The following is a 27,567-nucleotide window of genomic DNA, read 5'->3' as shown; positions in this document are numbered from 1 at the left end:
CACCCATTTCCTTATTTGTACTCAATTTCAGTCATGGGACAAGTAACTTCTGTCCCTTCTCTCTACAGAAATTGCTTTTTGCCAATGTTACAAGACATCATTAAAGATAAATCCAATTTGTCATGTTTGAGTCCCTATCTTAGACAATCTTGAAGTGGCATTTGTTAGTATAGATTTGTGTCTCCTATTTTAAATGCACCCCTTTCCTGGCTACAGTTATTACTGTTTCTCTCCTTTGCCTAATGTGTTTTCCCGATGTAGCTCCTCTTTTTCTACTCCCATCTTAAATATTGCTATGCCTCAGCTTCTGTCATGGGCACTCTTTCTCTTCTTAATCTGCACACATTTCCTGAGCAAACTCATATATTATGCTTATGAAGCATTGTTTTCAAAATTTTTAGAAGCAAATGACCCCAAAGGAGATATCCTCAGTCCAATTTTGCTTTCTGCAGTTCAAAATCCCCAAAGATTTATTTATTTATCAGAGAGAGAGAGAGAGAGTGCACACATGGGGGGGGGGCAGAGGGAGAGAACCCTTAAGCCAACTCTCTGCTGAGTGTGGAGCCAAACGCTGGGCTTGATCTCAGGACCCTGAGATCATGACCTGAGCTGAAATCAAGAGCTGGAGATGTAACCAACTCAGCCACCCAGGTGCCCCCAAAACCCCCACTTAAAATGGAATATCTAGAGAGTATTGAAAAGTAACTTGGGTGTCCTATGAATATCTCAAATTCCACATACTCCAAACTTCATACTTCATCTATCTCACCAAATGTTTGCTTTCTAATTCTTTCTCATGAATGACACCAGTTTTATAGAGATTCTGCAGCCAGAAACCTGACATCCCCCCCGCCAGCACCTCACTTTCATTAAGCAATGTGTAATTAACATTCAGTAATTTCACCTCTCCCCTTATCTTGGTTCAGATATAAGGTCAGAACAATTCTTAAATAACTTCCTCTTCCACCTACTTTTCCTTCACCACTGCAACTACGTAGTTCTCAATGACATCAAATCTCCCTTGAATTACAGAAACAACTTTCTAAGTGGCTTCCTTGCTTTATGCCAAATGCATCTTCCCAATCTGTTCTGCATCCTGAAGCCAGACATACCTTTCCCCCAAAGCAAGTATCAGCATAACCTTTGGCAGGATAAAACTGTTATATGTGTGTCCCAGTTGCTCTTAAGATACACACATAAACTTGTTAACATGGTTTGTCAGGCTTTGGATAAGGGTCACCCTGGTTAGATCTCCAGTCTGATGTCTTTCAGTCCCTCTTAATCCACACCCAGCAGCTATCCACATATATACTCACATGCACTCACCTTTGGATTCTACTCATACCAATCCTCTTTAAATATCCAAAATATTACTGTCACTCTTACTTCTAGGCTTTTACTCATGCTATTTTCTCAATCATAAATAGATTACTAACATCCTGGCCAATTTCTACTCATTTCTACATCTTAGTTTAGATGAGACTTGCTTTTTGAAATCTCCTTCTGTGGAGGTCAGTCTGGGTTTGGTCCTTCTTTTTTCTGTTCTTCCTGTACTTTCTTTGCATCTGATAACACTCTGCTCTACAGGTTTCTTTTTGTTTTCCTAGCTCTACGGAGGTGTAATGGACAAATACAGTTATATTTATTTAAAGTTTACAATCAAATGATTTGATCTATGTATACATTGTAAAATGATTACCATAAGCCAGTTAATTAACATACCAATCACCTCACATGTTTACTTTTTGTGTGTGAAAATGCTTAAGATCTATTCTTTTAGCAAATTTCAAGTGTACAATGATATTAACTGTAGTCACCATGCTGTACATTAGATCCTCAGAACTTATCATCTTATAAATGAATGTCTGTACCCTTTGACCTGTGTATGTCCCCATTTCCTCCACCACCCAGCCCCTGGCAATAACCAATCTACTCTGTTTCTATGAGTATGCTTTTTTATTTCTTTTTTAGATTCACATTTTTTTTTTTTTAAGATTTATTTATTTATTTGAAATAGAGTGAACAAGTAGGAGGGGCAGAGGGAGAGGGAGAGAGAATCTTAAGCAGACTCCCTGCTGAGTGAGGAGCCCCATGCAGGGCTCAAGGCGGGGCTCGATTTCAGGACCCTGAGATCACAACCTGAGCCGAAACCAAGAGTCAGAAGCTCAACCAACTCTACCACCCAGGCACCCCATAGATTCCCATTCTTAGATATGTGAGATATATATATATATATCTCACATATTCTTTATCTATCTATCCATTGACAGAACTTAGGTTGTCTCCATATGTTAGCTATTATGAATGATGCCGTCATGGAGTATCATTCAGCCATGACAAAGAAGGAAATCCTGCCATTTCTGATAATATAGATGAAACTGGAGGGCATTTTGTTAAGTGAAATAAGCTAGATGGAGAAAAGCACACAACATATAATACCACCTGTACATGTGATCTAAAAAAAAAAAAAAAAGCAAACTCACAGTAACAGATTGTAGAGAGTAGAATGGTGGTGACTGCCAGGGTGCCAGAGGCTGGGTGGAGGGGGAAATGAGGATATTCATATGAGATATATATACATATATCATACATATATCTAGATATGTCTATATGTATATAATAGTGTGTGTGTGTGTATATACACACTCACAATGGAATATTGTTCTATAAGTTTCTGTTTACCTGTCTGTATCTCCTACTCAACTGTAAGCAGAACTCTTTTCTCTATTGTTCACTATTTAATTCTCTATGCCTATTATCAATTTGATTCAATGAGTATTAAATGCATAATTTTAATTATAAAATAAGGATAAAACAGAAAATAATGTTAAAATGAACGCTGTTTTACATTAATGAGAAATTATTCAAATATTTATCATTTTTTATTTCACAATTTATATTTAAAATGACATTTGCTATCTTATCTCTCTTCCTTAGGATGTATATAACAAAATCAGGCATTCATTTATCTCCCTTGGACACACCGTTTTCACTTTCATTGTAACAAAGACTTTTTCAAAGCTGCATAAAAGGAACGTATTTTTAATGGATAATGGCAAAACATATAAAGTATTTATAACAGGCTAAAATATATATATGTGCATATATATAAAATATAATTTAGAAAGAAAAATGTTTACTTAAAAGAATACAAGAAATTGCAAAGTCACTATACAGATCAAAAAATATTAATATATAAACTATCAAATAGGAATTTTAATTTTCAGCCTATTCAATATCAGAAAATTTGGAAAATGCACATAAAATTAAAAATACAGGAAAATACTTCTAAATAACCAGAATAGGAATATTCTGCTTTAGAAATGGGACTTTGGAGAAATGATGGTAGTATTGTGGTAGTTTTTAAAGTTCTTTGAATATCCACCTAAAATCAGAAAGCATTATATAATATAACCAAAAACCCATGCACAGCATTTAAAACAAAATTTGGTGACACAGTATCCCCACAAAGATGCACACACTCCACAAACAACAGCTATTAAATATATTCACAAGAACTAAGAACTATGTGCCACATGCATCTGTTCAAGTGATAGCCATAGGAAATAACAGGGCGTCTTACAGACCTGAAGATAAGAGAATCCCAAAATAGTTATCATGTATTCACTGGAAAGCATAGAAAGTCAACTTGAAAAAAACAGTGAGGCTTAGAACTGTTTGTCTACTCTTATAATGGGTGAGTATATAGGAAGAACAGTCAAAATGCCTTCAGAGATGTGTAGCTGCATAAATTCACAAAACTGCCATAGCTCTCTTCCTGCATAGGGCCCCACACTGGGGAGAAAGTGTTCAAAATGGAATAGAAAGTGAACAGGATAGGTACAATAGAGGTGAAGGCGGGAGATCAGACATTCTTGGGGGAGAGGGACAGACCTAGGACATCAGGGCAGGCAAGCCACCATATACTAGAACAATAAACAAACAAACAAACAACAAAAAACAACAAAGGGAGCCCTGTGAGGTAAGGAAAGATAGCCTGATTTGTCTTTCTCAATGTCCAAAAAAGACTATTAACATAAAAAATAAGCAACAGAGAATATCAAGGTTAACTCCAATACAAAATTATTAAAAGGAAAAGAATAAGAAATATGATAATATCATTATGGACAATGAAAGTTTCTGAAATGAAATAAAATGACAGAGATGTTGTCAAAAAATCAGATCAAATTTGCAAAGTATTACTTGAAAATGAGCTAAAAGACATTAAGAAAATAGCATAAGCTATGAATGAACAATATACACACAAATTAGAAAAACTCAGTAATGAGGTCACAGAACTCAGAAAAGAATCAGCAAAAGAAAACATTTCCAAAAAGAACATAACAAAGAATGAACACAACAGATAATTACTTAGGATAATTAGAAGATGGAAAATAAACACAGAAATTAAGAAAGAAATATAAAGGATTGGAGAGAAACAAATATTGAAACTAGGCAACAACGAGTCAATGTATGAATAAAGGGTTCCCTAAAAAATAAAACAAAATTAAGGAAAACAAAAAAACATCAAAAATTATAATTCAAGAACACTTCATTTTAGTAAAATTACTGCAGTTTAAGGGAAAATGCAACTTTTGGCCATAAAGAAAGGGAAAAAAGCAGCAAGTGATTTATAATGAAAAATAATTAGATTAACATCAAACTTTTCAATAGCAATGGTATGGCAAAAGAAAATAAAATATTTAAGTACTTAAAATTTACAATATTTGAGAAAGAAAGAGAAAATGAAAACAAAGGATTTTACATCAAGCGAATGTACTCTCAAGTATAAAAAGCACAGATTTATAATTATCAATACACAAGAATTCAAGAGTTATTATTCCCATGAGCCCTCCCTGAGGAATCCTCTAGAGTCTAAGCTTTAGGCAACCAAAATAATGAGAGACACCAACACAAGAATAGGCTGTTAAGCAGTATACATATATTTACTTGCAGGAATAAACTAAATGAAGGATAAAAAGGAAAGTGCACTGTATATATTGCTAGCAGATTCAGACTACAGAGATATAGCATAAAAACATTAGAGGAAAATGAAGAAAGCTCATGAACAAAAATTAAAATATTATCCATAACTATGTTGATATTTTGATTAGTATTTTTGTTCTTTTATGTTTATACTGCAGAGTAAGTAAATGAGTAATAATGGGATATTGTGATTTTGTTATTCCTTGTATTCTTTTTTTTTTTTAAGATTTTATTTATTTATTTGACAGAGAGAGACACAGTGAGAGAGGGAACACAAGCAGGGGGAGTGGGAGAGGGAGAAGCAGGCTCCCCACTGAGCAGGGAGCCCGATGCGGGGCTCGATCTCAGGACCCTGGGACCATGACCTGAGCCGAAGGCAGACGCTTAACGACTGAGCCATCCAGGTGCCCCTATTCCTTGTATTCTTGAGACTAGGATTTTAAATTTGGAAGACACAATATACAGACATTATACAGGAGATGTTAGTATAAGGTTCTACAATGCTGAATTTGAATTGGTAGTTCCAGAAAGAATATAGAAATTGAATTCTGCCACACACTTAAAATCACATTTTAAAAATGGGAACAACTAAACAGTGGTGTTTAGGTATGCACAACTGAATGAAAAAAATAGGAAATAAAAAAGCACAAAAATGATTCTGTAAAAATCAGAAGAGTGGCTGCTTTTGGAGGAAGGGGTTCACATTGACACTGGCAGGTCTTCAGGGGTAGCTAGTAAAGTTCATTTTTTCTACATGGTTATAAGGGTGTGTTACCTAGTTCACCTTAAAATAACTTATTAAGATACGTATTTAGTTTGTGTGATTTAATGTATTTTAAAAATAAAAACTGGAAATAAAGGGTTAAAATTGCTTTTAAACTTTGAAAGACAAACAAAAATGAGAGACATACAATACCCTTTGAGACTACAATATGTTGATCCCATGGCAAGACCTGACCCCAAACTCTGCAATTATTCATTTCTTCAGTTCCTATTTTTCAGTCATTATAGGAATCTCAGGATCATAGCAGGTGGAGCACTAAGTTTTCTTTTTTTTCTCTAGTTGGATTGCATCCAAAAATTATCTTCCTGAGTGAATTTCATACAGTGCTGCCCTCATGGTGCCGATCATGGCCACTACTACCCAAGGCTTTGGCAAGACCTTGGAGAGACTATGTGGCAATATGTTACCAAATACAAACACCTCTTAGTGACTACTACAAAGGGAATGTTTAGTAATTTTACAAAGGTTGTATTGTGAAATTCATTCTCAGGATACATTTCAACCAGGAACTTACCCTGCCCCTTTGCAGTAGGGAGGAGGTGAGCACAAAATGGTAGAGAAGCAGTCTACTAGAGGCAAACGAGGGTGTCAGATCAGAGCAGCTAACAGAACCAAAAGAGAAGCTGATTTGTGAGTGATTAGCCATCGGAGAAGGTTTTAAATGAGAAAATGTTAAGGAATATAATTCACTGTCAAGTCAGATGAAGGCATGCCTTTGTTTCAAGAGAAAAAAAAAATATGACTAGGTAAACTGATGTGTGCTTCACCAAAGCATATAAAAGCAAAAGAAATATTCAGACAAGATAACTGTAATAAATAAGACATATTATTAGCCAGGAATTTCAGTAACTTCTTATGGAAGAACATGTTGAAGTGGCATTAAAATCACATGATATAATGCAAGCAGTCATTGTGTATAATTACACTAAAATTACTGCCTAATAAAATGTATATAATTTTCATTTCATGTTGTGGATTCTCATCCAATCTTCTTGTTATTGTCAGTATGTTTGTGGGAGGACTTAGGAGTTGTGAACATGAGTTCTTAGTCACTGTTTTGAACATTCTTGTCCCTTTAACACTATGTGTGTATCCCACCGACTTTGGGTACATATGTTGAAAACCAAGGGCTTAATAATCTACCCACTTCTACGATTCGCTGATTTTATGATTTAGCAAAAACAATGCCTACATATATTCACAATATTAAATGGTTTTAGTATCACCAACAGCTTAAGAAATTCTTCACATTTTGAAAGCAGTATTGTTTAGAGGATGGGAACACTATAAACATTCAAGATTTTTACCTATATATTTTAACTACCTTTTTTATTTTAAAGATTTTATTTATTTATTTGATACAAAGAAAGAGATCACAAGGAGGCGGAGTGGCAGGCAGAGGGAAAGGGAGAAGCAGGCTCCTCGCTGAGCAGGGAGCACAATGTGGGGCTCGATCCCAGGACCCTGGGATCATGACCTCAGCCAAAGGCAGATGCTTAAATGACTGAGCCACACAGGCACCCCTTAACTACTTTTTAAACAATTCAACACAATACATATTAGTTAATAATTTATGTGTTTTTCCTTACAGTCTTAGCTTTATTAAAAGCTTTTTATGAGAAAAAGCGATATTTTATTAATAATCTCTGAGGAAATTCAGGTTAATTAATGTTTACGTGAATTCAGAAGATTATACTATTAGGTGTACACAGTGCATTTCTAAATTTTATTGTATAAGTTTGTTTTAATTCAAAAATTTCTTATGATACCACCTTGTATAGAACTTTAGTTCCTGGGGCTGTGATGTATAGTTTTAAGTTATTTAAATTCCAGTTAGTTAACATATGGTGTAATATTAGTTTCAGGTGTACAATATAGTGATTTAAAAATTCCATATAACACCCAGTGCTCATCACAACAAGTACACTCCTTAATCCCCATCACCTGTTTAACCCATCCCACCCCCCCCCACCCCCCACCCCCCCGGTAACCATAGTTTGTTCTATATAGTTAAGAGTTTGTTTCTTGGTTTGTCTCTCACTCTTTCTCTTTTCCCCTTTGCTTATTTGTTTTGTTTCTTAAATTCCACATATAAGTGAAATCATATGGTATTTGTCTTTATTTTGTTTAGCCTAATACTCTCCAGCTCCATCCATGTCTGTGCAAATGGCAAGATGTCATTCTTGCTTATGACTGAGTAATATTCCAGTCGTGTGTGTGTGTGTGTGTGTGTGTATCTTTTTCATTATACATAATGCTGCTATAAACATCAGTGTGCATGTATCCCTTTGAATTAGTATTTTTGAATTCTTTGGGTAAATTACCTACTAGTGAAATTGCTGGATCATAGGGTAGTTCTATTTTTAACTTTTTGAAGAACCTCCATACTGTTTTCCAGAGTGGCTGTACCAGTTTGCATTGGTAAGGTAGAATCTGAGTTTGTCAGAGTCTAGTATTTCTAAGGAGAATCATATCAACTCTTGGAGAACTGTTAACTCATCAGGTATAACTTGTAGTGAATTGAAAAATTTCATTTGAAATGAAAATTCATTTGATAGGATTAAAATATATAAATATCTGGTTATTTATCTGGCAGGCAGCTATGGTGAAATCCCATACTTCAATTTTTACAGGGCTTGGAAGCACATTCACCAATGTCTACTGCAGTTTTTATCTGACAGAAAAGAAAATCAAACATTAAAACTGAATCAAGTTGGATTTGAGGAAACAGAAAGTTACTTTACAGTCCAAATGACAACTACACAGTGTATATGTATGAGGTTGGTACCACCACATCTTATTTTTTTGCTGGGCAGTTTTAAAGGTAAGGAGGATAGATCATAACTGTTATTTATATAAATTAAATTCTCCAAAGAAAAATATCTATAAAAATTGGAAATAAATTTAAAAATACATTTTGTGACACATTTATTATGGCATCTTAAGAAACTTGTTTTTATTGCTGCTTAAAATTAGGAAAAAGGAACTAAAATATGTTTGTGTTATATTTCTGTTATCTTTTGAAAGTACCAACGTATAAGGTACTATTCTGCTTTTTTCATAAAGATAGATTGAATAATGATGAAAAATGAACAGAGTCAAAATTACAGATGTCTCACCATAATTAGTTTATCCCTACACTTGTGTATATATTCTTATAAGATATATTGCTAAATGATATACATATATTCTTAAATGATAATAGGTATAGATAGTATAACTCTAATATAATATGGTTAATTTATTAGTATTATTTCTCTAAGTCTCACACTAAAAAAAGATATTTCCTTTGTGATTTCTGATTCACTCTAAATAAAAGAAACTATACAGAACAGTCAAAATTGAATAAAAGAGTTCTTATCTTACACACAAACATATAGAACTTCTTATACACAAATTACATAGCACTTCAGAAGAGGACAGGTCAGATCACTTTTTTCCCCCATAGTAAATGATTTCTTTTTACAGATGGTAATAACAGTATTATTTACCATGAATTGAACCTTTATAATGTGGGATGCATCATTCTAATTGCTTCATATATATCCTTTCTCTGTACTTCAGCATATGTTTGTGAATAACTATCATCATCATAATTTTAAAGATGGAAAAGAAAACCTGAGACTCAGAGAACTACCTTACTTGCTCAAGCTTACATATTTAGAAAGTAATAAAATTATAATCAGTTTAGGTTTGTCTGAGTCCAAAGTTTGTTGCATTTACCCTTTACACAGTTAGAGTGAGTTGCTAATCTTTCTGTACTGTCCTTCTCATGTTAGTCCAGCTAAGAAGGCCTGCTGAGTACTTTGGGTATTGGGAACCTGGGAAGCAGAAGATGTGTAGAGGAGAGACAGTTGTTGGCCACATCTGAATGAACAGGTATCCACTGACACTAACTATCAGCAATAGGTTCCCCCATCCCCCATACACTTTCCAGATACACCTCACTGGGGCCAGCAACAAACCAGGCAGTAAACTGAACTAGGAATAAGGAATAAGCCTTAGAAGAAGAACAGTAGTATTGTTTACACTAAACTGAGGTAGACACAGAGGTGAAATCACAATAATCAGCGAGTATATGGGTTACCCACGCTCACCTGTAAGCACGTACCGCACCAAACATGGAAGCAGCAGAGTCTCACACACAACTCCTCTGGAGCTGCTCATATACTACTAATAGACCAGGATCTACTAGCTCTGGGTCTGAGTGTGAACAAACCCATAGGGGATTGATAATTTTAACAATCAACTCTGAGTGGTAGTGGCCTCTGCAGAATGACATTTCACATTTTTACTCAAGGAATGTACTTACAAGATAGCTGCTTGAATTAAGGTCTTAGCCTGTCACTATTAAAGAAAGAGAGACAAATAGGAAATAAAATATTCAAGTCTATGCTATTGGTTGCATTAGTACTCTGATTTAACAAGCTAAGCTATTAATGCACAGAAGAAAATGCTCTAGGTTTATAATAAAATTGCAGGGTATAAACAGAAAAATGTAAGAGCAGCTAATATAAAACCATGAAATTGATAAATAAATTAGATATATAATAGGAATGTTTTAAAATAGCAACAGAATTACAACTTCTTAACATTAATTTCTTCTCAAAATCAAAATTAAATTAAAATAAAAATAGTACTGAGGATCTATTATAGAAGAGGCCTATTGAACATAGACAAAAGCCTTCTCATAGATGAGAGTATTTTTTCTAGATTAATGTCACCTAGATAATTTCTTATAAATGCATTTTCTCAAAAGTCAAAACAATCATAGCAATTATTTTTATTTCTTTGATCTGCCTTAAACTTAAAGTGTCTATAAAATGTTTAAAAATGTATTATTTTACATTTATGGGCGCCTGGGTGGCTCAGTTGGTTGAGCGGCTGCCTTCGGCTCGGGTCATGATCCTGGAGTCCCTGGATCGAGTCCTGCATCGGGCTCCCTGCTCGGCGGGGAGTCTGCTTCTCCCTCTGACCCTCCCCCCTCTCATGCTCTCTCTCTCATTCTCTCTCTCTCAAATAAATAAATAAAATCTTAAAAAAAAAAAATGTATTATTCTACATTTATGAGAGAACAACTTCAAAATAAATTTTTTTAAATGCTTTGAGGTAGTTCTAATGTTTCTGGGAAAAAATGAATACGCTTCTCCCTCAGATGATTTCAATTGTATTTTCCATCATAATAAACAAGCAATGCTTAATATTCACAGATGAAAAACTGTCAGAATATTATACCATCAGACTTCCTGTAAACAAGGCACTTTTGTTATTTCTAATTGATTGAGAAAGTGGTATTATTTAACCATAATTGATTTCTCTTTTCTATTTTGTGCAGCCTCTTGATTGTTTTATGTGGTATGTCACTATAAGATGGTTCCTTAATTTAATTTTTGGAGTCTAAACAGCCTTATTCTATTCCAGCAGTCCACATATTTATTTGCCAGCATGCATTTGATGTTTGCAGTGAGATTCTCAAACCGTTATTTCATCATTTATTGTAAACAAGTTCCAAAAAAAAAGAACAGTAACTTTGATCAGAAATATTACAGTATAAATTAAATATGTATTTGTTAAGTCATCTTTCTTAATCCAAGATATTTTTCTCTAAAGCTCAATTATTGATAAAGTTATAGAAAACAACAGCAAAATAGAAGATGCAAAAACAAAGCAAGATTGCCAAGAAAGAAAATGTTTTTTAAATGATGCTTTGAAAACAAACTGGAGGTCAAGGGAATGTGACTAATATCTGATATTTAAATCAACCTAGGAGAAAAAAAGATGGTGGAGGAGTAGGGGACCCTATTCAACTGATCCCCTGAATTGAGCTGGATATCTACCAGACCACTCTGAACACCCACGAAATCAGCCTGAGATGTAAGAAGATTTATCTGGATCTCTACAAACAGAGTATCACAGGCAGTTGGTTTCGAGGTATGAAGCAGGGAGCCATGATTTCGTGGGCACATATTGGAAGATAAACAGAAGGGGGAGGGAACTGCTGGGATCCTGCACCCCTGGTGGGTGAAAGCCTCTCGCACTGGGGACGGGGCACAGACTCGCAGACCAGTAGCAGTGGGAAAGGACTTTAGGGCAGCCCCACAGACTGAAACCTGGAGTGGTGGGGCCGCCCATGCAAACTGATGGTGGCTGGCGGTTTTAGAAGCACAAAGGGCAGAGATGTGCCTGGACCTGGAAGCTGAGGGGCACACAACCCAGGATGCTGCAGTTTTTAGTACCACAGACAGAAATGGAGATAGTGTGGCCTGGAGAGCTCACTGAAGAACAGACTGCGATCTCTCTGTTCTGAGGCAGAGGGTTGAAAATGGTCTCTTCTGCTCTGACTCTCAGAAGGGATGCGGAAAGCCGCCAGGGAAAGCCGCCAGAGAACAAAAACCCCCAAAAACCCACTGGATGGGTTGAGCCCACCCCCCAATAGGGGACAGGGCAACTCTGACAAACAGGGTTGCCTGAGTAACAGTGCAGCAGGCCCCTCCCCCAGAAGACAGGCTGGGAGAACAAGAGGCCGACCAACTGTAAGGTGCCTACAAAACAGGTGCATCTTGCTTGGGTTGTGTTCAATAATTTGGACTCTGTACATTCCCTCAACGACCCCTCAACAGAATAACTAGGAGGAGGAACCCCCAAAATAAGAAAGACTCAGAGACTGTGACATCTGCCACAGATTTACAAATGGATACAGATATAACCAAGATGTCAGAAATGGACTTCAGGGTAACAGTTATGAAGACAATAGCTAGAATGGAAAAATCGATTAATGGCAACATAGAGTCTTGAAGGGCAGAAATGAAAGCTGAACTGGCAGAACTTAAAAATGCTATTGAGATCCAGTCTAATCTAGATATTCTAACAGCTAGGGTAAATGAGGCAGAAGAACGAATTAGTGATCTAGAAGACTAATTGATAGAAAAGAAGGAAAAAAGAGGAGACCTGGGAAAAACAGCTTATAATCCATGAAAACAGAATTAGAGAAATAAGTGAAGCCATGAAACGTTCCAATGTTAGAATTATTGGGATCCCTGAGGGGGTGGAGAAAGAGAGAGGACTAGAAGATTTGAGCAAATCGTAGCTGAGAACTTCCCTAATCTGGAGAATGAAACAAACATTCGTGTCCTAGAGGCAGAGAGGACCCCTCCCAAGATCAAGGAAAGGAGACCAATGCCCTGGCATGTAATAGTAAAACTCACAAATCTTAGAACCAAGGAAACCATCTTAAAGGCAGTTAGGGGGAAGAGATTCCTTACGTACCAAGGGAGGAATGTGAGAATAAGGTCAGACGTATCAACAGAGACCTGTCAAGCCAGAAAGGCCTGGCAAGACTTATTCAGGGTACTAAATGAGAAGAACATGCAGCCGAGAATACTTTATCCGGCAAGGGTTTTATTTAGAATGGATGGAGGGATACAGAGCTTCCAAGACCAGCAGAAGCTGAAAGAATATGTGACCACTAAGCCGGCCCTGCAAGAAATATTAAAGGGGGTTCTATAAAAGGAAGAAGACCCCAAGAGTGATCTACAACAGAAATTTACAAGGACAATCTATAAAAACAACGTCTTCACAGGCAACATGATGACAATTAATTCATATCTTTCAATAATCACTCAACGTGAATGGCCTAAATGCTCCCATAAAATGGTACAGGGTTGCAGACTGAATAAAAAGACGGGACCCATCCATATGCTGTCTACAAGAGACTCATTCTGAAACTAACTGTAGTTAGAGACACAGAAGGACACTATACCATCCTTAAAGGGTCTATCCAACAAGAAGATCTAACAATTGTAAATACCTACGCCCCCACATGGGAGCAGAAAACTACATAAGCCAACTGTTAACCAAAATAAAGAGTCATATTGATAACAATACGTTAATTGTAGGAGACCTGAATACTCCACTCTCAGCAACAGACAGATCATCTAAGCAGAAAATCAACAAAGAAACAAGAGTTTTGAATGACACACTGTACCAGATGGACCTCATAGATATATAAAGAACATTCCACCCTAAAACAACAGAATACTCATTCTTGTTGAGCGCACATGGAACTTTCTCCAGAATAGACCACATACTGGGTCACAAATCAGGTCTCAACCAATACCAAAAGATTGAGATTATTCCCTGTATATTCTCAGACCATAATGGTTTAAAACTGGAATTCAATCACAAGAAAAAAATTGGAAGAAATTCAAACACTTGGAAGCTAAAGACTACTCTGCTCAAGAATGTTTGCGTCAACCAGGAAATCAAAGAAGAACTTAAACAATTCATGGAAACCAATGAGAATGATAACACATCGTTCCAAAACCTATGAGATACTGCAAAGATGGTCCTAAGGGGGAAATACATAGCCATCCAAACCTCACTCAAAAAATAGAAAAATCCCGAATTCACCAACTAAATTACACCTTAAAGAACTGGAGAAAAAGCAACAAATGATGCCTAAGACATGTATTAGAGGAGAAATAATTAAGATTAGAGCAGAGATCAGTGAATTAGAAACCAAAAACACAGTAGATCATTCAACAAAACTAGAACCTGGTTCTTTGAAAGAATAAGATCAATAAACCACTGGCCAGACTTATCCAAAAGAAAAGAGAAAGGATCCAAATTAATAAAATTATGAACGAAAGGGGAGAGATCATGACTAACACCAAGGAAATAGAAACAATTAGAAATTATTATCAACAACTATATGCCAATAAATTAAGCAACCTGGAAGAAATGGATGCATTCCTGGAAACCGATAAACTACCAAGACTGAAACAGGAAGAAACTGACAACCTGAATAGGCCAATAACCAGTAACGAGATTGAAGCAGTGATCAAAAACCTCCCAAAAAACAAGAGTCCAGGGCCTGATGGATTCCCTGGGAAATTCTACCAAACATTCAAAGAAGAAATAGTACCTATTCTCTTGAAGCTGTTTGAAAAAATAAAACAGAAGGAAAGCTTCCAGACTCATTCTATGAGGCCAGCATTACCTTAATCCCCAAACCAGGCAAAGACCCCATCAAAAATTAGAATTTCAAACTGATATTCCTGATGAACATGGATTCCAAAATTCTCAATAAAATCCTAGCTAATAGGATCCAACAATACATTAAAAGGATTATCTACCATGACCAAGTGGGATTTATCCCCGGGATGCAAATGTGGTTCAACATTCACAAATTAACCAGTGTGATAGAACACATTAATAAGAGGAGAGAGAAGAACCATATGGTCCTCTCAATTGACGCACAAAAAGCATTTGACAAAATACAGCATCCTTTCCTGATTAAAACTCTTCAGAGTATAGGATAGAGGGAACATTCCTCAAGTTCATAAAATCCATCTACAAAAAACCCACAGCGAATATCATCCTCAGTGGGGAAAAGCTGAGAGCCTTTCCCTTAAGATCAGGAACACGTCAAGGATGCCCACTCTCACCACTATTGTTCAACGTAGTACTAGAAGTCCTAGCAACAGCAATCAGACAACAAAAAGAAATAAAAGGTATACATATTGGCAAAGAAGAAGTAAAACTATCTTCACACATGACATGATACTTTATGTATGGAGTCCAAAAGACTCCACCCCGAAATTACTAGAACTCATCCAGCAATTCAGTAATGTGGCAGAATACAAAATCAATGCACAGAAATCAGGTGCTTTCTTATACACTAACAATGCAACTGTAGAAAGAGAAATTAGAGTATCAGTTCCATTTACAACAGCAATAAAAACCATTAAGATATCTCAGAATAAACCTAACCAAAGAGGTAAAGGATCTATACTCTAGGAACTACAGAACACTCATGAAAGAAATTGAAGAAGACACAAAAAGATGGAAAAACATTCCATGCTCACGGATCAGAAGAATAAATATTGTTAAAATGTCTATGCTGCCCAGAGCAATCTATACCTTCAACGCCATCCCGATCAAAATACCAATGACATTTTTCAAAGTGCTGGAACAAACAATCCTAAAATTTGTATGGATTCAGAAAAGACCCCAAATCCCCAAGGAAATGTTGAAAAAGAAAAAGAAAGCTGGGGGCATCACGTTGCCCAATTTCAAGCTGTATTACAAAGCCGTGATCACCAAGACAGCATGGTACTGGCATAAAAACAGACATATAGACCAATGACACAGAATAGAGATCCCAGATATGTACCCTCAACTCTATGGTCAAATAACCTTCAACAAAGCAGGAAAAAATATGCAATGGAAAAAAGACAGTCTCTTCAATAAATGGTGCTGGGAAAATTGGACAGCCACATGCAGAAGAATGAAACTCGACCATTCTCTAACACCATACACAAAGATAATCTCAAAATGGATGAAAGACCTCAATGTGAGACAGGAATCCATCAAAATCCTAGAGGAGAACATAGGCAGTAACCTCTTTGACATTGGCCACAGTAACTTCTTTCAAGATACATCTCCAAATGCTAGTGAAACAAAAGCAAAAATGAACTTTTGGGACTTCATCAAGATAAAAAGCTTCTGCACGGCAAAGGAAACAGTCAACAAAACAAAGAGGCAACCCACAGAATGGGAGAAGATATTTGCAAATGACACTACAGACAAAGGGCTGGTACCCAAGATCTATAAAGAACTTCTCAAACTCAACACCCAAAAAACAAATAATCAAGTCAAAAAGTGGGCAGAAGAGATGAACAGACACTTCTCTGAAGAAGACATACAAATGGCTAACAAACACATGAAAAATGTTCATCATCATTAGCCATCAGGGAAATTCAAATCAAAACCACATTGAGAGGGCGCCTGGGTGGCTCAGTTGGTTGAGCGACTGCCTTCGGCTCAGGTCATGATCCTGGAGTCCCTGGATCGAGTCCCGCATCGGGCTCCCTGCTCAGCAGCGAGTCTGCTTCTCCCTCTGACCCTCCCCCCTCTCATGTGCTCTCTCTGTCTCATTCTCTCTCTCTCAAATAAATAAATAAAATCTTTAAAAACAAAACAAAACAAAACAAAAAACCACATTGAGATACCACTTATACCAGTTAGAATGGCAAAAATTGACAAGGCAAGAAACAACAAATGTTGGAGAGGTTGTGGAGAAAGGAAAACCCTCTTACACTGTTGGTGGGAATGCAAGTTGGAACAGCCACTTTGGAAAACAATGGGGAGGTCCTCAAAAAATTAAAAATAGAGCTACCCTATGACCCAGCAATTGCACTACTGGGTATTTACCCCAAAGATACAGATGTAGTGAAAGAAGGGCCATATGCACCCCAATGTTCATAGCAGCAATCTCTGCAATAGCCAAACTGTGGAAAGAGCCGAGATGCCCTTCAACAGATGAATGGATAAAGATGTGGTCCATATATACAATGGAATATTACTCAACCATCAGAAAGGATGAATACCCAACTTTTACCTCAACATGGATGGGACTGGAGGAGATTATGCTAAGTGAAATAAGTCAAGCAGAGAAAGTCAATTATCATATGGTTTCACTTATTTGTGGAACATAAGGAATAGCGTGGAGGACATTAGGAGAAGGAAGGGAAATATGAAGGGGGGGGGACATCGGAGGGGGAGACAAACCATGAGAGACAATGGACTCCGAGAAACAAACTGAGGGTTCTAGAGGGGAAGGGGTGTGGGGACGGGTTAGCATGGTGATGGCTATTAAGGAGGGCACATATTGCATGGAGCACTGGATGTTATTCGAAAACAATGAATCATGGAACTCTACATCAAAAACTAATGATGTATTGTATGGGGACTAACATAACATAATAAAATTAAATTAAATTAAAAAAAAAATCAACCTAATCCACTGAGAATAATCATATGTATATGAATAAAGTTCCAAGTGTGGACTGGCTAAAAAACCAGAGCAACAATCCTATTGGTTGTATAATGCATGTAAATCAAGATAATTTTTATAGATTTTAAATAATTTAAAAGGCAAATTTAGGTATTTGTTGCTGTTGTAAGTAAAAACCAACTGCAGGTGGGCGGAGCAAGATGGCGGAGGAGTAGGAGACCTGGATTTCGTCTGGTCTCAGGAATTCAGCTGGATGGGGATCAAACCATTCTGAACACCTACAAACTCAACAGGAGATCAAAGAAAAGAATAGCAACAACTCTCTGAACAGAAAAGCAACCACTTTCTGGAAGGTAGGATGTGTGGAGAAGTGAATCCGAGGTGATATTTGGGAGGATAGATGGCGGGGGAGGGGGTCTCCGTCAGCCGCTTCTGGCAAGTGATAGGGCAGTGGAGCACAAAATCGGAACTTTTAGAAGTCTGCTCCACTGCGGGTCCTCGATCCAATGGCTAAGCAGGGGGTGGAACCTTGTGGGACAGTGTGGTCTCAGGACCCTCAGGGTCACAGAAAATCAGGGGGTGCCTGAGTGTGGCAGAGCTCCCAGGTATCGGAGCGGGGAAGCCGGCTGCAGAGACGGAACCGAGGAGCAGGCTCTCAGCTCAGGGTTGCCTTAAACCGAGATCCGCAGCACAGTCGGGCCAGTGTTCCTCTGGCAGGGACCCAACAAGCAGCAGATCCGGGGAGACTCCCTTTCCTCCCCTGGGAGGAGCGGCGCGGGAGCGCACCGCAGGGATCTGCGGGGTTTGGAGACTCCACACGGGGTCGTGTGCCAGAGATAGAAATGCTCGGTCACAGGCCGGGAGAGCACGGAGTGCTGCCGGAGACTGGGGAGACAGGAGTGACTAACTGCTTTTCTCTGGGGGCGCACTGAGGAGTGGGGCCCCGAGTTCTAGGCTCCTCGGGGGTGGAGACTGGGAGGCCTCCATTTTCACTCTCCTCCTCCAAAGCTGTACCGAAAGCTTGCAGGGAACAAAAGCTCCAGGGAGCAAAACCGAGCAGATTATTTAGCCTGGACAGGCAAGAGCGGGGTAATTCCGCCTCCAGTAAAGATATCTGGGAACCACGGCAACAGGCCCCTCCCCCAGAAGATCAGCAAGAACAGCCAGCCAAGACCAAGTTTACCGATCAATGAGAACGGCAGAACTCCAGCGCTAGGGGAATACTGCACATAGAATCCATGGCTTTTTTACCATGATTCATTAGTCTTTCAAAGTTATTTTTTTTAACTTTTTTTTAATTTTTCTTTTTCCCTTTTTCAACCAACATCTTATCAATCCCTTTTCTAAAAAATATTTTTATTTTTCATTTTTAGAGTCATATTCTATCCCTTCATAGTAGTTACCCTTATTTTTGGCATATATATATATAAGTTGTTCTCTCTTTAAAATTTTGATATACAGTTTCTTCTAAAAGATCAAAATATACCCTAAATCTCTAGTGTATGGCTTTGTTCTAGTCTCCTGCCAGATCACATTTTCTCCCTTTTTTTTTTTAAATCCTCTTTCTTTTTTCAAACTTATCAATTCCTTTTATAAAGTTTTTTATAATTTTCATCTTTCAGTCATATTCCATCCCTTCATCATATCAACCCTTATTTTTGTACATATATAAGTTTTTCTTTCTTTAAAATTTTCGGAAGCACTTTCTTCTAACAGACCAAAATACACCCAAAATCTAGTGTGTGGCACTCATCTATGCACCAGCCTGATCATATTTGATCATATTCTGTTTTTTTTTGTTTTGTTCTGTTTTTGTTTGTTTTTATCTTTTTCTTTTTTTTTTCTTTTTGTTTGTTCTTTCTTTCCCTTTCTTTTCACCCGGGTTCAGGTCTTTTCTGATTTGTTTGGAGTATATTTTCTGGGGATGTTGTTACCCTGTTAGCATTTTGTTCTCTCATTAATCTATTCTCCTCTGGACAAAATGACAAGACAGAAAAAATCACCTCAACAAAAAGAACAAGAGGTAGTACCGACTGCCAGGGACCTACTCAATACGGATATTAGTATGATGTCAGATCTAGAGTTCAGAATCATCACTTAAAAGATAATAGCTGGGCTTGAAAAAAACATGGAAGTTATTAGAGAAACCCTTTCTGGAGAAATAAAAGAACTAAAATCTAACCAAGTCAAAATCAAAAAGGATATTAATGAGGTGCAATCAAAAATGGGGGCGTTAACTGCTAGGATAAATGAGGCAGAAGAGAGAATCAGTGATATAGAAGACCAAATGATGGAAAATAAAGAAGCTGAGTAAAAGAAAGATAAACAACTACTGGATCACGACGGCAGAATGCGAGAGATAAACGATAACATAAGATGAAACAACATTAGAATAACTGGGATCCCAGAAGAAGAAGAAAGAGAGAGAGGGGCAGAAAGTATACTGGAGCAAATTATAGCAGAGAACTTCCCTAATTTGGGGAAGGAAACAGGTATCAAAATCCAGGAGGCACAGAGAACCTCTCTCAAAATCAATAAAAACAGGTCAACACTCGGACATCTAATAGTAAAACTTACGAGTCTCAGAGACAAAGAGAAAATCCTGAAAGCAGCTCGGGAGAAGAGATCTATAACCTACAATGGTAGAAACATTAGATTGGCAACAGACCTATCCACAGAGACCTGGCAGGCCAGAAAGGACTGGCATGATATATTCAGAACACTAAATGAGAAAAATATGCAGCCAAGAATACTATATCCAGCTAGGCTGTCATTGAAAATTGAAGGAGAGATAAAAAGCTTACAGGACAAACAAAAAGTAAAGGAATTTGCAAACATGAAACCAGCCCTACAAGAAATATTGAAAGGGGTCCTCTAAGCAAAGAGAGAGCCTAAAAGTAACATAGACCAGAAAGGAACACAGACAATATACAGTAACAGTCACCTTACAGGCAATACAATGGCACTAAATTCATATCTTTCAACAGTTACCCTGAATGTAAATGGGCTAAATGCCCCAATCAAAAGACACAGGGTATCAGATTGGATAAAAAAACAAGACCCATTGATATGCTGTCTGCAAGAGACTCATTTTAGACCCAAAGACACCCCCCAAATTGAAAGTGAGGGGGTGGAAAACAATTTACCATGCTAATGGACATCAAAAGAAAGCTGGGGTAGCAATCCTTATATCAGACAAATTAGATTTTAAACCAAAGACTATAATAAGAGACAAGGAAGGACACTATATCCTACTTAAAGGGTCTATCCAACAAGAAGATCTAACAATTCTAAATATCTATGCCCCTAACATGGGGGCAGCCAATTACATAAGCCAATTAATAACAAAAGCAAAGAAACACATTGACAACAATACAATAATAGTGGGGGACTTTAACACTCCCTCTCACTGAAATGGACAGATCATCTAAGCAAAAGATCAACAAGGAAATAAAGACTTTAAATGACACACTGGACCAAATGGACTTCTCAGACATATTCAGAACATTCCATCCCAAAGGAATGGAATACACATTCTTCTCTAGTGCCCATGGAACATTCTCCAGAAAAGATCACATCCTAGGTCACAAATCAGGTCTCAACTGGTACCAAAAGATTGGGATCATTCCCTGCATATTTTCAGACCACAATGCTTTGAAACTAGAACTCAATCACAAGAGGAAAGTTGGAAAGAACTCAAATACATGGAGGCTAAAGAGCATCCTACTAAAGAATGAAAGGGTCAACGAGGAAATTAAAGAAGAATTTAAAAAATCATGGAAACCAATGAAAATGACAACACAACTGTTCAAAAACTTTGGGATGCAGCAAAGGCAGTCCTAAGGGGAAAGTATATAACAATACAAGCCTTTCTCAAGAAACAAGAAAGGTCTCAAGTACACAACCTAACCATACACTTAAAGAAGCTAGAGCAAAAAACAGCAAATAAAGCCTAAACCCAGCAGGAGAAGAGAAATAATAAAGATCAGAGCAGAAATCAATGATATAGAAACCGAAAGAACAGTAGAACAGATCAACGAAAGTAGGAGCTGGTTCTTTGAAAGAATTAACAGGATTGATAAACCCCTGCCCAGACTTATCAAAAAGAAAAGAGAAATGATCCAAATCAACAAAATCATGAATGAAAGAGGACAGATCACAATCAACACCAATGGAATACAAATAATTATAAGAACATATTATGAGCAACTATATGCCAGCAAATTAGATAACCTGGAAGGAATGGATGCATTCCTAGAGATGTATCAACTACCAACCTGAACCAGGAAGAAATAGAAAACCTGAACAGACCTATAACCACTAAGGAAATTGAAGCAGTCATCAAAAATCTCCCAAAAAACAAAAGCCCGGGGCCAGACGGCTTCCCAGGGGAATTCTACCAAACATTTAAAGAAGAATTAATACCTATTCTTCTGAAACTGTTCCAAAAAATAGAAATGGAAGGAAAACTTCCAAACTCGTTTTATGAGGCCACCATTACCTTGATCCCAAAACCAGACAAAGACCCCATCAAAAAGGGGAATTACAGACCAATATCCCTTATGTACATGGATGCAAAAATTCTCACCAAAATACTAGCCAATAGGATCCAACAGTACATTAAAAGGATTATTCATCACGACCAAGTGGGTTTTATCTCTGGGCTGCAAGGTTGGTTCAACTTCGGCAAATCAATCAATGTGATACAATACATTAACAAAAGAAAGAAGAAGAATCATATGATCCTCTCAATAGGTGCAGAAAAAGCATTTGACAAAGTACAGCATCCTTTCTTGATTAAAACTCTTCAGAGTATAGGGATAGAGGGTACATACCTCAAAATCATAAAAGCCATCTATGAAAAACCTACAGCGAATATCATTCTCAATGGGGAAACCTGAGAGCTTTCCCCCTAAGGTAGGAACGTGGCAGGGATGTCCACTATCACCATTGATATTCAACATAGTATTAGAAGTCCTAGCCATAGCAATCACACAACAAAAAGAAATAAAAGGCATCCAAATCGGCAAAGAAGAAGTCAAACTCTCACTCTTTGCAGATGATATGATACTTTATGTGGAAAACCCAAAAGACTCCACCCCAAAACTGCTAGAACTCATACAGGAATTCAGTAAAGTGGCAGGATATAAAATCAATGCCCAGAAATCAGTGGCATTCCTATACACCAACAAGGAGACAGAAGAAAGAGAAATTAAGGAGTCGATCCCATTTACAATTGCACCCAAAACCATAAGATACCTCGGAATAAATCTAACCAAAGAGGCAAAGAATCTGTACTCAGAAAACTATAAAATACTCATGAAAGAAATTGACGAAGACACAAAAAATGGAAAAACGTTCCATGGTCATGGATCAGAAGAACAAATATTGTGAAGATGTCAATGCTACCTAGAGCAATCTACGCATTCAATGCAATCCCCATCAAAATACCATCCACTTTTTTCAAAGAAATGGAACAAATAATTCCAAAATTTGTATGGAACCAGAAAAGACCCCGAATAGTCAGAGGAATGTTGAAAAAGAAAAGCAAAGCTGGCGGCACCACAATTCCGGACTTCAAGCTCTATTACAAAGCTGTCATCATCAAGACAGTATGGTACTGGCACAAAAACAGACACATAGGTCAATGGAACAGAAAAGAGAGCCCAGAAATGGACCCTCAACTCTATGGTCAATTAATCTTTGACAAAGCAGCAAAGAATGTCCAATGGAAAAAAGACAGTCTCTTCAACAAATGGTGTTGGGAAAATTGGACAGCCACATGCAGAAGAATGAAACTGCACCATTTCCTTATACCACACACAAAAATAGACTCCAAATGGTTGAAAGACCTAAATGTGAGACAGGAGTCCATCAAAATCCTAAAGGAGAACACAGGCAGCAACCTCTTTGACCTCAACTGCAGCAGCTTCTTCCTAGAATCATCGCCAAAGGCAAGGGAAGCAAGAGCAAAAATGAACTATTGGGACTTGATCAAGATAAAAAGCTTTTGCACAGCAAAAGAAACAGTCAACAAAACCAAAAGACAACCAACAGAATGGGAGAAGATATTTGCAAATGACATATCAGAGAAAGGGCTAGTATCCAAAATCTATAAAGAACTTGTCAAACTCAACACCCAAAGAACAAATAATCCAATCAAGAAATGGGCAGAAGACATGAACAGACATTTTTCCAAAGACATCCAAATGGCCAAAAGACACATGAAAAGGTGCTCAACATCGCTTGGCATAAGGGAAATCCAAATCAAAACCTCAATGAGATACCACCTCACACCACTCAGAATGGCTAAAATTAACAAGTCAGGAAACGACAGATGTTGGCGGGGATGCAGAGAAAGGGGAACCCTCCTATACTGTTGGTGGGAATGCAAGCTGGTGCAACCATTCTGGAAAATAGTATGGACGTTCCTCAAAAAGTTGAAAATAGAGCTACCATATGATCCAGCAATTGCACTACTGGGTATTTACCCCAAAGATACAAATGTAGGGATCCGAAGGGGTACGTGCACCCCGATATTGATAGCAGCAATGTCCACAATAGCCAACCTGTGGAAAGAGCAAGATGTCCATCGACAGATCAATGGATAGAGAAGAGGTGGTATATATATACAATGGAACATTATACAGCCATCAAAAGGAATGAGATCTTGCCATCTGCAACGACGTGGATGGAACTGGAGGGTGTTATGCTCAGTGAAATAAGTCTCTCAGAGAAAGACATGTATCATATGACATCACTGATATGAGGAATTCTTAATCTCAGGAAACAAACTGAGGGTTGCTGGAGGGGGGGGTGCCGTGGGAGGGATGGGGTGGTGGGTGATAGACATTGGGGAGGGTATGTGCTATGGTGAGCGCTGTGAATTGTGCAAGACTGTTGAATCACACATCTGTACCTCTGAAAGAAATAATGCAATATATGTTAAGACAAAAAAAAAAAAAAAGAAGATAGCAGGAGGGGAAGAATGAAGGGGGGAAATCAGAGGGTGAGACGAACCATGAGAGACGATGGTCTCTGAAAATCAAACTGAGGGTTCTAGAGGGGAGGGGGGTGGGAGGATGGGTTTGCCTGGTGATGGGTATTAAAGAGGGCACATTCTGCATGGAGCACTGGGTGTTATGCACAAACAATGAATCATGGAACACTACATCAAAAACTAATGATGTAATGTATGGTGATTAACATAAAAATTAAAAATTAAAAAAAAACCAATTGCTAATAAAATTAAGGAATTTGATATCTAAAGTGGTCAGAAGGTAGTGCACTCAACTGATCTGATGTCAAGGAGTTTGGTTTTGTTATAAGAAATGCACTTTGGTTAATAGGAACATTCATTAATACAACATCCAGTATGGTAGCCACTAGCCACAGGTAGCTGTTGAGCACTGGAAATGTGGCTAGTTCAAGAGGATGTACATTTTTTTAATTGATTTACATTAACTTAAATTTAAAAACTGATTCATTTTAGTTACTTGAAAAATTTTATATATGTTCGCACAACTTGACATATATAAATGTATATTTTCAACCTTAAATTTTATAAAGTAGAAATACAGATCAAGTAATTCCAGTGAAAAATCAGCATCAAATTAAGATGCTCTGTAAATGTAAAATACTTATCAGTTTTCAAAAACTAAAAAAAAAGTATAAATAATTTTAATGTTTCCATATTGATTATATATAAAAATATAAAATATTGGGTTAAATAAAAATTTAAATTCAGTATTTTTACTTCTAGCGTAGCTACTGAAAAAAATTAGAATTATGTATGTGGCTCACATTGTATTTCTATTGGATAGTACTGAGAGAGAGAGAATAGAAATCTACAGAGTATTAAATTTATATATATTATTAAGAATATAATTTAGGCCAATCTATTTTAAATTCACTTACATTTTTCTCTTCTTTCCATAGTCATATCCTTCCCCACACTGTTCCCACAACCAGATATTCTGATAATGTAACCCACAGTGTTGTTTTGATGGGGATAGAAAGGCATAATTGAGAGACAAAAGAGGAAGGTAGAAATATTTTATTAGACTTTTCTTCTGTTACAGTGTATTATTCTATTTTTATTCCTATCATTGATTAACAAGAAATGGCAAAGAAAAAAGAAAAAAAAAATAAGTGGGAACAAAAAAGATTCAAAGAAAAGGGGGAATGTGAGAATATTGGTGTGGAGAACCTATTCTTCCATAAACCTGGCTCCCCAGTTGTCACTGCAAGGTCCATGTTTCCTCCAAGGAAGTTGTGAGAGCAGGTACCTCCATGATCTTTCAGAACAGGATGAGGGAAAGAGCCTTCCACAGACCAACGTTTAGTCAGGCCAGGCCCAGAGTTACAACATGTTATCAGAGTAGTACTGGTGCTATTAGGAAAAAGTGAACAACGGGGAGAACAGTCTATAAATTAACTCGAAGTATACAACTTTGGCAACTTTCCTTCTAATGACTAAAAAAAATGGCTTCTAGTACCTACCTACTAACAAACGATATGATAATATGGCTTGCCTCAGGACACTAGGGCCTATTTTGGGCAGGTCAAAGAATCTGTAAAATATTTGAGAGAGTTAGAACTGATATGCTTGGGTCTACAAGTCATAAAAAAAAAATCTCAAAAATTATTTTTACTAAAATAGGCAATAGTGAAATTGTTTTTTTCTAAGCTGTCTATTGATTTAAAAACATAAAGAAAGAAAAAATGTTAAGTCCCTAACCTTTTAGTCAGCTGACAGAAAATGGAATATGTTGTCTCAGGATGATAATATGCCCTAATAATTCAAAAACACCAAATTTTGCATCATTTTTCATCTTTTTTACATTTACACCTTTGTTTCTCTCATTTTATTTGAATTTTATAAACAACCTAGGCTTTTCATCTACATTTACAAATCCATCTAACAGTGGAGCCTAAACGGCAAACAAAAACACAGGTTGCATTGAAATCTATACAGAGAGAAATGCTTTTACTGAAACCATAGCTGTTTCTCAAAGCAGATCTCACAGTTATGACCCCCACATCCTTTCATTTTAATAGCAAAGTGGGATACAGTCATTTCAATACTTGCTTCATCATGAAGTACTACTTTAAATGGTCAATACATTTTTATTAAGTAACATTACTGCATTGAAATGATAATGGAAATACCTTATGTGCTCATTACGTATCAGGTACTGAAATGACCATTGTCTATATCACAATGACTCCTTAGAAAAATCCTTTTAGTAAAATCACTATCATTTCTACTTCAAAGATAACAAAAGCAAGCTTAGTGAGGATAAATAAATAATCTAGGACAACAACTGAGATATATTGGAACCTGGACTCTTCCAACCCTCTGTTTCCAAGCCTATGCACTTATCCATTATGTTATTCTGAGTCTTTTAGTATCCATCATTTGATATTTTTATTGTAAATTTATAATATTATAATTTATGATACAAAATATTATTTATTATTTGAAACAAAAATTCTTAATATTAATTGGTTACTTGAATAAATCATTCAACAAATGTCAGATCTATGTTTGCTTTTATCCTATCCTATGTTCAGTTAAAAAATGAGAAAAATAATTTATTGATGTAATTGTCACTTAAAAAAACAACTTTCACATTGTTTTCTTTGGCTTTGATTGTCAATATGGTTTTAAAGTACAAAATGATACTTGTTTTAAAAAATGTTTAGCTGATTGATTTTTAATCAACATTTTTCTATTAATCTTGAGATTACTATTTATGGGTCACAATTCCAAGAAACATGAATTTCTGGGAATATAAGCCTTCTTGTGCCAAGAACTGCCGAAAAATCTTTACTCCAATATTTGACATTTTATGCTCCTCTAAATGTATTCGAATGCATGGTCACGCTACAAAATGACTATCATTAGTGCTGTCACAGGCCATGGCTGTGGGAAGACCATGACTAATGCTAAGCTATCAGCACTGTCGGTGCAAGGTGTATTCTCATAATTTCTCAA

At 36.9% G+C, this 27,567-nt stretch overlaps 1 protein-coding gene across 2 annotated transcripts in view; it reads right to left on the bottom strand.

The window, feature by feature from the left end:
• EYS (EGF-like photoreceptor maintenance factor) overlaps positions 1-27,567 on the bottom strand; it is a 1,566,128-nt gene that overhangs the window by 1,185,708 nt on the left and 352,853 nt on the right. For both annotated transcript variants that reach the window (XM_078055169.1, XM_078055170.1), the window contains exon 10: positions 26,775-26,794. In XM_078055169.1, coding sequence (XP_077911295.1) covers positions 26,775-26,794 — 20 coding nt within the window. The remainder of the gene's footprint in view (positions 1-26,774; positions 26,795-27,567) is intronic.

Source organism: Halichoerus grypus, chromosome 9 (assembly GCF_964656455.1).
Source record: "Halichoerus grypus chromosome 9, mHalGry1.hap1.1, whole genome shotgun sequence".
Classification (NCBI taxonomy): domain Eukaryota; kingdom Metazoa; phylum Chordata; class Mammalia; order Carnivora; family Phocidae; genus Halichoerus; species Halichoerus grypus.
This window is presented reverse-complemented; position numbering and strand designations above follow the sequence as displayed.